Source organism: Fulmarus glacialis, unplaced genomic scaffold (assembly GCF_000690835.1).
Source record: "Fulmarus glacialis isolate BGI_N327 unplaced genomic scaffold, ASM69083v1 scaffold6956, whole genome shotgun sequence".
In the NCBI taxonomy this organism is placed as follows: domain Eukaryota; kingdom Metazoa; phylum Chordata; class Aves; order Procellariiformes; family Procellariidae; genus Fulmarus; species Fulmarus glacialis.
In genome coordinates this window covers 78,786-90,934 of record NW_009217408.1, presented here as the reverse complement: position 1 = coordinate 90,934, position 12,149 = coordinate 78,786, and the positions used below count along the sequence as shown (strand labels likewise).

General features: G+C 40.3%; 1 protein-coding gene across 1 annotated transcript in view; it reads right to left on the bottom strand.

Annotated features, from left to right (window-relative positions):
• Window positions 1-12,149, bottom strand: part of FBLN2 (fibulin 2) — a 95,758-nt gene that overhangs the window by 16,199 nt on the left and 67,410 nt on the right. Inside the window, exons 5-8 of the mRNA XM_009579650.1 lie at window positions 10,986-11,172; window positions 9,343-9,549; window positions 6,700-6,816; window positions 6,147-6,248 (exon numbers count right to left, since the gene is read on the bottom strand). Of these exons, the coding sequence (XP_009577945.1) occupies window positions 6,147-6,248; window positions 6,700-6,816; window positions 9,343-9,549; window positions 10,986-11,172 (613 nt within the window). The remainder of the gene's footprint in view (window positions 1-6,146; window positions 6,249-6,699; window positions 6,817-9,342; window positions 9,550-10,985; window positions 11,173-12,149) is intronic.

Genomic DNA, 12,149 nt, shown 5'->3' with positions numbered 1-12,149 from the left:
GCTGAAGTCAGCTAACTGGTGATGCGCACCGAGTTTTGTAAGACCAGTAGGTTAGCTTGGTGCCATTTCACTTCTCATTTTTTTGTATTTTCTTTTTGTTTGCCATTGCTATTCTTCACATGCTGTGTACTTGCTTTCCAAAGCCAGCTGATTAATTCACAGCAAGGTCACTACCATCAGCTGGATGTCTTTCTGCCTGTCCCACTCGATGTTTCTGTACTTCCACTGAGTGGCAGGTACTTGCCTACCCCAAAGTTTTTACAGGGTTATGTCCTCCTAATGCTTGTGCAGCTTCCCAGTTTCTACACATTAGAATGAAGAGTAAGTAGCAATATTCTCGTAAGTGGTCTTGGGAAAAAAATAAAACCACACCGAAAACTGGAAAAAAAATCCTCACGTGCTGGGAGAAGAATATTAGCTGCTGTGGTAGAGCTCTCCCACCTAACTAGACTTAGTTCTTAAATAAATTTGAGAATTTTTTTTTTATTTTAGAGAAAAATGGCTATGGATAGCCACTTAACAGCATCCAAACCAGTGCAAGACTTTCTACTGGCTATACAACAGATCTGAGATTATCTTTTCTTGCAAACCACAAAAAGCCTTCTCATATAAACAAATTGTCAGCACTACACTGCACCATATGAACTTAAGTCAGTTCAGCATGATGACAAAAGAGCCACATTGTCTGAAATACTACCCAAATAAGGTAGGAAGTATTCCACCTGATTAGCAGGTGTAAACAGGTAAAAAGAAGGTTAAGATTTCACAGAGAAAAAACGATCTAATATAATTTCATGTTTTGTCTATATTTTTTGATTCAATTTTCAAATTTCTGAGTACTTGAGAAAATAAGTAGAACTGGCCAGAACACATTTGAGGAAATTAAAATTATGGAAACTGGAAGATTACATGCAGAATTTTTTCTTTCAACGAAAGTTTTGTGCACAAGTGATACACTGGCGATCCCTAAAGCCTAATGATTGTGACCTGGGCTGAGATGCAAGGCTTAAACTATGAGCCATGCAGTATGCAAAGCTCTGCTCTGTCCTATCCAATGTTAGGGCATGAATCTCCATCTCTGAAATCAGGCCAGTTGCCAGCCCACCCAAGTTCCCTTTTCATTGTTATTTAACAATGCCTTTTTTGGTCCATTTTTCTAAACAAATTCCTAAATGGTCATGCCACAAAATGAGATCTCAGAAGACTTGCAGCATCTTTCTCATGAGTTCCCGTCTGTCCATGTTGTTGCTCTCACTATCAATGCCTATCGCAAAACAGTGTCCCTTAGCATGAGCGTGAGGGTGGGAAAAGGCATCTTTGGGAATAGGTCCCAGTTTGTGCTGGGGCAGTACACAAGTGCCTGTGGTAGCTCTGTTCAGCCCAGGCTGTAGGTAGTATCAATTTGCTCTACCATTATGGCACAAGGTAGAGGGGAGTGAGTACTGAATACATTTTTATAAACTAGGACAATCTCTCTCTCTCTTTTTTTCCTCCCTGTTGATTATCCTTCAAATCAAGAGCGCCCTCTCTTCAGTACTGGAAACCAACTCAACAAGTCAGTAGGATGCTTGACAGAGCACTAGGAAAAATATGAGTTATGTTTCCAGTTTGAAACAAAGTTAATTCCCGACACTGGACCAGCTGTAGTCTTCATCCAACACGATTAAGACTGTGAGGTAGGGCAAGATTATACTTATAAAAAACCAGAAATAAAAGGAAAAATAATTCAGTAATATATTAAAAACAAGACACAGTTAATTTTTGAGAAATCTACTAGGTCTATGTGTGTGGCAATAACATTCCTCACTTTATGTCAGTAAAAACCAGAATGAAATGTAATCATGTAATGTCTCATTTTTTCCCTAGAATTGTTGTTGAAAACAGCAACATATACATGATGCCTGAGCATATTTGTTGCATCTAAGAAGCTGACATTTTTGCAAAGGAATATCAACATTTACCTAGTGCTATTTTTTTCAATACATACTTTGACATTAAAAATTAATTTTTTGGCACTTTTTATAAAAATGTGAAATGCAGACTTTTTTGTCTTGCATCTGTAGTTTCTCATGATTTTTTTTCTCTTCAAATTACTTCAGCTCAGTTTGTTTTATGGAATGCATCTGTTTTATTTAGACCCGTTGTTATTTTGCAACCACCCATCCTGTGCTCACGCACAGTCCCTATGGTTCAGCAATAAAATGACCACTTACTGCTCACTCTGGCAGGAGGGAAAATTTAGATGGGAGTAGCAAAGAAAGTAGCAAAGTAGTCTCCTGTCAGTGTGCGTGTGGGTGGTGGTAATGACTTTGCCTGAAAGTCACCAGGAAAAGTAATCCACATTAAAAACATCCAACCTGGCTCTTATCTCTGGAGAACATGAAGCTTTCAAGCCTAAAGACATTTAATGTCTGTTCACAAAGTTACACAAAGCTGGTGTGTGCAAGCTATTTAAACAGCTGGTGACTCTTCATTGTGCACGGTTGGCTTTCAGGAATTCTGGATATCTGCTCTTGAATGCACCTGGAATTATAATCTTCCACTGTTTGACTAAAGGAAATTCAACAGATAAAAGGTTATCAGCTGTTCTGTTGCTGTGCAAAGATTGTCCTCCTGTCCCTAAAATATGCAAAGAGTAACATCATTAAAACAACAATAATTTGCAAACAAATTACCAAAGCTTTCCTCATGGTGTTTGAGATAGCTCAAGATGGAGCACAAAAGCAGTTAAGCTGGAAAAGGATACCTTAGGCAAATAGGGCTGCAATGAGGCAGTTGAACAAAACAGAAACCACAGTATGCTTGTGGCTTTCCCCTTTGACTAGAAAAGTAGGAAAAATATTAAATACAGCAAATGTTCTCCAGGCACCACAAACAGAGCAGAGCTGTGTAGAAGTAAGGAGAACACAGGGTATATCTATAAAAAAAGAAAGAGAAACTTCAAAGTTTTCTAGATTATTTACAAGGATACCTGTAAAAACCTGACTTGCATTAGAGAAGTACAGAGGTTTGTTATTTACTGAGGGAGAAGAGGATCTTTTAGCTTTACAAATGAGAGTTGTGTCTTTCATTTTACTAGTGATGCCTGAGGTTTATCTTGTATCAGTCACAATAAAACTCTGTTATAATGTCATGGGGTAGAGGACAGGAGAGGAAGAAAATGAATAAAAAGAAGCACTTGGCATCTTCTATAGTACCTTCTGCCAAAGCTGCTGACAAACATGCATTAATTTAGTTTCAAAGCAGTCCTGGGAGATGTAGAAAAGCATAGACATATCCCTACTGCATAGCCCAGGAAAAACATCAGGGGATTAAATGGCAAGATTTTCAGAAGCAGAAAGCAAAGTGAGGCAGTTCCTTCAGCTGTTCACTTACCAGACCTTATATTCAGAAGTGTGGTACATGCAGCAGGCTCTGTGAAAGCCATGAAACACACCATGCAGACTGTGGCCAACTACAAATACCATCTTCCATCTCACAATCTGATATTTTCTCTGTAAAGGCATCCTTCCTTCCAGTGGTGTTCTCTCAGTCGTTTAATTTAAACTAAATAATTTCATTAGTTTTCCATGCTTACCAGTATCTCTGATTTCAAAATAAATAATAATTAAAAAAAAAAAAATCCAATTTTGATAATTTACGGAAAACCCAGAAGACAGTAAATCACATTTCTGCTCTAAACTATGACACTGTATAAACTTTCCTGCTCATGCCCCCATGCCATATGATGCTTATTAATAAGATGAGATCATAGTGCTTTAAAAGATAGGGACAAAACCAAAGCTGTGATGGTCAGAAAAACGTTATAAATGTAGGGAGAAGGACAGGGGTGGAAGAAGGCGAATGTATTCACACATGACATTATAGTCACAGGCACTGCTGCTTTCATTAATGACTAGAGGTCTCCAGGTTCTTCCAGGCGTTACCACACAACACTGCTGCAGCTCAGGTGCCTCCTAAACCAGCCTCTAGAAAAGTACCCCAAACAGAAACTATTTCATAAGCTCAGGCCTTAGCTTTTTGAAGCAAATTAAATCCTCATAAATACACTTGCAAAAATAGATTGGTTTCTTATACGAACTTAAATAGCAGGGATGATACAGCAGAATTATGATTCTTCGAAATTTGTGCCAGAATCAACAAAAGACTAATCTGAATTTTTAAATTCCATCACTTTGGAATGGATCTTTTCCACTGCCTGGACTTAGGCAGATTTCTTGAGCTGTATTTATGAAGTTTCGTTGTTTCATGATGTCTGAGGATTTGGCAGTATTGACACTGTTCAGAGAGATCAACTGCTATGTTTTCTTAGTCCAGTTTAATACTCATCAGTACTGCTGTGGTCATCATACCTATGAACTTTTATGACTTTTGAGCAAAGTTATATGTGTCCTGAGAATGTATTGCTAGGGAAAAAGCCAAATAGCATACAACTCATGATGTTAAGTGGCTGAGCAAATGGTGCACATGTGTTTTTACTAACTCATATTGAAATGTCATATGCAAAGATGGCCAGAGAGCCTTTTAGCACAAATGGTTTAAATGCATTGCAGAGCATGAAGAATTATGATGCTGTGGTGAACGGCTTATACCTATCATCTTACCAACACATTTTCTATGCCTGTTGAGTATAAAGCCCTCTGCACAGATCACTCTGTGGTTGACACAGTAGAATGATCCCAATGTGTTCACACATAATTGTCCTCTGGAACAAGCGTGAGCACCTGTGAGGCACTCATCCAAATCTATATCAACATGTTGCAACCAAAAGGGAAAAACAGAATTCTATTAGAACAATTTCTGAAATGAAACAACACTTCTTTCACGCTGGAGATGTCTAAATGAAGTGTGTTGGAGCTACCGCATCAGCACCATGCTATAATATATACAGTGTTACACTGAAAATAGGGCTGGAATAAACCCTCAGAGATCATCTAGTCCTTGCTTGCACCCCTACACTTTTGTCATTCCAGAAAGAGCCATTCTTAAAAACAGGCAGTCACACAGATGCAACGCACACTCTTTGCAGGAAACCTGTTCCAGTGCACCACGACCCTTACCATCAAACACTTGCTTTAGTATAGATTATAAGTGTCCCTTGCTACAATTTAAACTCACTACTTCCACAGACATTTCTGAATTTTTTCACCTGCTGTAGGAAAATGATTGCCTTGAAATGCCCCTTCTGATTCTGACATTAATTAATCAAATTAGCTTCCACCACACTTGAGTAAGCAATGCACAGTGAATATTTTATCTGGTGATATTAAATTCCTATTTTCTTCACAGACTATCTGGAATTTCATGAAAATGATTTGTTATTCAGTAAGATCTGAGATTAAGAGGAATGTGGATCACTTGTGAGCAATTCTGAGCATCAGAAGCTTCTACTTGCGTTTCACTGCTGGCTGTTATTGCTCCCATACTTACAGATTTATAATTAAGGTACATCAGGGCATTGCTTCTGACCCCAAATCTTTCCTGGGCAAACATATCCTTTGTCACTACCCAAAACATGTCCATTTAAAATTTATATAATGTGAACAATCACGATGCAGCTTTGGAATTCATTGTTCATCACTGTGCAGGCCTGAGCTTCAGTGTCAAGTGAAACACATGGAGCTGGACCAGCTCACAATGGCACATTCTTCGTAGCAGTGAAGCCTCATTGAATTCAGGTTTTCAAGGCAAGCAGAAATAAAAATAAACAAAACAGGTGACAGAGCAGAGCTGTAGCTCTGAGAGGGTTCCTCAGGACAGCAAACATGCACACGTCCTGCTAGCTGCTCCCATTCTCAGGAGGAAAAGCTGTGTGTCCATAGCTGTGTAGACAGACCCTGGGGAGGAACAGTACTGGGAAGAGAAACCAAGAAGGCTGAAAAAAAGCCTGGAATGTTAGAGGAAATGAGCACAAATCCAAGCTTGCCTTCACCTGAAGTCCCCAGGTAACAGGCACACTGGATAGATGTGCCTCAGGAGTTATCTGTGAAGCAGGTCTGGTATTCCTTCTGCCAAACGGTCTGCCTGTACTGCCGCTTGCAATTCACAATACAGAAAATAAGGAACCCTTAGAGAAACAAGTAGGGGTATGAGATCAATATAAAAGTGTTTTAACCATGTCTCTGTAGTGAACCTGAACCACTTACCTTCACAAGAAATCCCATCAGCCATGATAGTATATCCAGACAAACAAGAGCATACAACATTTCCCTCCACAATATTGCAGATGTGCTTGCAGGGGCCATTATCTGTACAAAGCAAAATTACAAAATACATTAGCATTCACAACACAGATCAGCTGAAGTTACAAACCTCCAGGTTATCCAAATATAATCCCAGTTTAGGCAATGGGGATGCAGTTTGTAAACAATCTGTCCAGGCAGCCCTAATCACTACTTACAATCCTCCTATTACACAGAAACACACCTGTGCCACTCCTACCTGTATTGTTCACATTATGCTGCACAGCTGCACGGCTTACCTTAAACTAAATAGCAGGTGTGTAATAACCCTGAAATCAGAGTATAGCATCAAATTACTTCCTCAGGTTTCCCCTGACAATTCCTCAGCCTTATGCCACAGGTAACAAATTAAGGATGTGCGTTGAAATCAGATTGGTGAAGGGATGTGTGGAATTTTATTCCGGCTCTCTAAGCATTCCTCACTCGTCTGCATCTGCAGTTTACACCTCCAACATACCTTTACACTTATCCTGCTCTTCTTGTACAGACATGATGAGAAGAGGCTGAGAAAGAGAGGCTGCCGGAGGGACGGTGGCTTCTGCTTCCAGCCTTGTCACCTGTCCTCTGTCAGGATCTGTAAGGCAAGGGAGGCAGAGAAAGATCAGGGACAACATCATCTCCACCAGGCACCCCATGGCAAGGGTCCCGGTCCCATTCATCCCACTCCATCATGGCTTGTAGGAGGAAACATTTTGGTGACCTGGACAACTGTCTATGCATGGAGGGGAATAGTCAGCTTTGGAAGCTGCCATCTGTTTGATATGAACAACTGTCCGACAGCACGCACAGAGAGAGTGCTGCATGCTAATGGAGACGCTCACAAATGTCATGGATACAGATGAGGGAGCTTGGCTAAAAATAACTTCTGTAGAGTAAAATATTGCAACACCTAATGAATCAAACAGAAAGTGTTAGTTTTATTTTTTTTAAATGCTGCTATATTGTAAAGACAGTGGCTGTCTTTCATTTGGTGTATGATGAAAAAAAAAGCCGAACCCAAAACAAGTCTTTAAACTTACTCTGTACATCCTATTTCAACATAGATGAAAAGCAGATGCTCACCTTTACAAGCATAGGATACTCTGGAATGACTTTTACACAGCCAAGTGGAAAACATGACAGCTGCTATCTGTCATTAAGATTTTCAATAAACAGTAATGTTAAAGGTATCAGAATAGTTAAAAAAAAAAAAAAGCTCTGTTACATCAGTAAGAGTAATCCAGTTTATCGATATCATCAAAACGGAAGCCTAAATCTATAAGGCTAAATTCTTCCTTAAGAGGGATGTGTCCTGTTCGTATTGATTTGAGTTCAAGTGTCACCTGGAGCAAAGTGTGAGTCACCAAACAATGACAACATTAAATGACTAAGTGCGATTGCAATATAGGTTTGGGGTATGGGAAGAGCGATTTCATTAAAAAAAAAAAAAAAAAAGAAATTGCAGACATACAATGGGCTATGCACAGAGGCAAACAGAAGTCATCTGCTTGTGGCATATCCTGAATGATTTCCCCAGAAAGAGAGCAGAAAAGTGAGTAGAAGTTTTCAAAGTTTCATCAATGTATGCTTTCTCCTTGCCTCACAGAGCCACTGCAAGAACACCACTTCTTCCAAGATTCAGGAAAAAGTGTGACACGTTTTAAAAAACAAAAGTTGAATACAAAAACATTCACAATCAAGCCATGAGCAGGAAATGTACTGGGACAGGAACAAATACAAAAGCATTACATCTAATCACAGGAGTAAAAACTACCAACAGTATGAGATTTAAAACTGTCTGGTGTGGGTCTCCATGCACAGACCACATGACAGAGATGTGCACATACACAGAGGAATAATGAAAAATAAAAGGCCACTGTGCCACGTTGCCAGGTAGAGCACATACAGTTTAGCCAAGCGCAGTAAGAGAGGTGCCCTGCCCTGCCACCTCCCTCGCCCAACCTTTAATTTGACCCAGGACTCCTCAATGACAGTAGCAGCCCTTCCCCGCCTCACTCTTCCTACGTGTCTCAGATGTCTCACAACTCACAGTCCCCTACACTCGTCGCAATCCTCTACCTCAGCTGAGCTCTCTAAATCCCTCTACACCTCTTGGCACAGCCACAAGCACTGCAGTCTTGCAAATCTGCCAGGAATACTGACTACCCAGATACAAGATGTATTAACCCAAATCTGCACTTCAATGGAGTTAGTAATGGGAGAAGCAAAGCAAAACAAAAACACGTATATGCTCCAGGTGAGCGATCAAGCCAAATTTTGCAGTGCTAAAACAAGAACCATTTTCTTTACCTTTTTTGGATTCAGCTCCTTCCCCAGAATTTTAATATAAACAACAGAGCAGACAGCTGCCACAGAAACATTGTCAAACACATTATTGATGTAAGCGCTGTAACATCATGTTGAGAAGAATGACAAAATTAATGCTCATTTTTTGGCTTGGGCAGAAAGTATTTGAAGTCTAAGGAATTTTGTCATTGGATGGCAACACTTATTTTTCTTGTTAAATAAATACAAGTTAAAGCACTTGTAACTAATATAAGGTTTCAACTTTTCGGGTTATCTGATTTGAAACCTTGCCATTGGAGAACTCCAGACATCAAAACAATTACAACACAATAGACTTTCTTTTCAAGACTTCCACCACACTAGATATATTTAGATTTTGTCTCACTGAAAGATGTTAATGATTTGAAATAAAAATCAAAGTTCAGGAAGCAATGCTGTCTGTCTGAACTGAGTAAAGTTTATCTAAAGGAAAGCTAACGGTGAAATAAAAAATTACTCTCAGAAGAAAAGGTATTTCATTAATAGTCTTCACAAATCCTCTTCTGAAAAATGAAAACAGTCTTGATTTGAACATATTAAATACCACCCTGATCTCACACCACCGATATACAAAAATGAGGCATAATTAAGTTTTCTAAATGGTTGTTTTTCTTTACGTTATTAACTTGTCCAATTTCCACAGAAAATGTTAATGCAATCAGCATCCATAAAAAACCTAACAGAAACTACCGAGAAACTAAAGAAAAGATTGGTAGATCAATGCAGGTGGCACGAAGACACCATCATTCATGGTGTTTTCTGCCCATTTTCTCACCTGGAGAGCAGCTGGTTCCATCCTCTTGCAAAGTGAATTCTGGAAAACACGAACACTTGTAGGACCCCACAGTGTTTATACACAAATGCTGACAGAGTTCCCCACCATAGATAAGACATTCATCTAGGTCATCTCCAGGCAGGTTATTTGACAGTTCAGCTTCATTACTGATGGACAAAGCTTCATTGTGATCTTCTGTCTCTGAAACTACAACAGAACAACACGAGTGGGTTCTCTAACAGGTGTTTTGGCATTAGGACTGTACAGTATGGAGCTTTTGCTCACACAAACTCCACATACAGTCAAATCTACCCAAAACATTTACTCCAAGGACAAGAGCAAATGAACCCATCCTGAAGATCAGACTGTTGTGCTGAAGGTCCACTACCTCCTTCCGTAAGACTGGAGGGACAGACATTTTACAGGAGCCACTGACAAAGAAGGTGACCCTGGGAGGGCACAAGCTCACCTTTCACACTGAGCACTAACACCATTGCTACTGTTATTTGAACGAATTTGAACTAATTATCACACTGAAGCCCCATCTGAAATTGGCCCCACTGAAGAACCACACTGAATTTCTCATTTCAGGAGAAAGCTATCCAGTTGGTTTGGAAACTCTCTTCAACACCATTATTAATTTATTGGCTACTTCTGTAGCTAGCATTACAAACATTCTGGGACCCACTTAATAGTGACATGGCTATCCTACCTATTGCTTTTAAACACTGGCAAAAGCACTACCTTTTTCATTTCCTGACCAAGTTTGACAAGACTTTCTGCAACGCTAGAATTAATTGTTCAGCGAGTTTCTCAGTCAGCTTTTCTTAAACACATATATGCAAACCACCTTGCTCAGTGGGGTCTCAGCTAGGTCAAAATAAACCCTTACGTGTTGGCGAGAGAAAATACACATTTAGTTCATGAGAAGAGAATGGACAAAAATTGATCCCTAGCATATGCAGGAGGTTACCATGCAACTCATGCATGACAAGTGGCTACATGCTGGAAGGAGCGTGACCTAGGGCTGAGGGAGGAAGCGTAGCTGTCCCAGCTCCAGATTTGTCATGCTCCCTTTGTCATGCCTCTTTGGCTGCAGGGGTTTGACTTAGCTCTTCAGCATCACTATGTTCATATGCTGAAAGAGTTAAAACAAACTTGCAGTGCTCTAGGGCTTCTCCAGAGCGTGCCGTGAGAAAGCTGCTGTGATGTTCAGCAGTACAATAGGAAATCTATTTCCAGGACATTTCATTGGTATCATAATCCATGGGACTACTTTGTCTGGAAAAACTCATAATTCGCTTTCTGCAGAATCTTTCAGGATTGCTTCTGCTAAAAGACAAGACCAACTTCACCTTTGCTTCTTACCAAGGGCTAGCGGCAGGTCACTGTACTATGTGACCCGGGGAGAGGGCGGGGAAACAAAAACCCAAACTAATAAAGAAGGAATGTTTTGAGGATCAGAAACACCTACGTATTCTTTTCTTTTTCAAAACTGTTTTAAGAACAAGGGAGTCTATATTTGATCTGAGAGGGAAGGCCACTGTGCTCCTGTAGCATTAATCCTTCCAGCACCTCCCCATACGACTGTGTGAGACAGAGACCTTATCTGCAACATCTTCAAATCATAAATGGACACTTACCCTTCTCAGGTGTCACTGTTGGCAAAGGTTCAGGATGCCTTTTTATTTCTGGATGGATAAAGTGATCTCCCCCTTCACAGCAGGACAGCATCACATGACTGCAGGGGTAGCCCAGATTTATGTTGGACTCACAGGTTTTCCCCTCACTCCTTAATCGCAGGCCCAGGTTACAGCAATCGCAGCATTGCTGCAAAAGGAGGAGACTATCAGCAACAAGGACTTAATACAGTCCGCTTCAGGGATGAGTCTGCACATGCACCTGGAACTGATCTGCACTTTATTTAACAGTGGAGCATCTGGGAAAGCACTTAGGGTTTAGACAGTTGCAAACATCAAAGCTTTACTTGTGCTTGTTTTTGCCATCCCAAAAGGCAAAAGGGGATCAAAGGGGTCAACTGCAACCGGGCTAAACACAAACTCTCACTGTGACAATGATTTCAGCAACTTTGCATGCAAGGAAGTAGTGGTGCCGCAGATCACCTCTTCCCAGCTCTTGCACACAGCCATTGCTTTGTATATAGTATATTATAAACAAAATAGTACAGATCTATACCTCTTCGCATTAGATCTCAAAAAATAGTTAGTCGTTGAAGCAATGTGAAAGGAATTGTAAATATCTTGCATGGACATGAGGATCAGCAGCAGCATCTGATTTCTGTCAGTATGTCAATAAAGACTCTTTCCTCTATGCACCACTGCCTTGCAAACCCACTGTGACCTTTAATTACCTGACTCTCCTGGACAGCATCCCTCTGAGACACTGTCTAGAGAAAGACCAGGGTATATTTTATGAGCTATTTGCCTTCCTTTTCTTTCCTGAGTGCATCTAAAGTAGCAGGTTCACTGATAGGTTGATGCAACAGGGCATCCCTGAAATGTAGTCTCTCTCGCAAGTCTCCTTAGCTGCAGGTGGCAGGCAAAAACTGTGCTGTGCTTTACTCAGTCACATACAAATCTATTGCACAGTCAGGCCACAAAAATACATCAAATAAATTATATCAAATTCAGTCCATACTGCGTATGCATAGTGGATACCTAATCACGCAAGGAAGCTGAGGAGCTGTAAGTCTCTGCTACAGAGACTTACAGAGACTTACAGGAGTCGTATGTGAATTGAAGATGCCTGTCTGGATTTAAACGTAAGTGTCCTGACATCCCTAATAT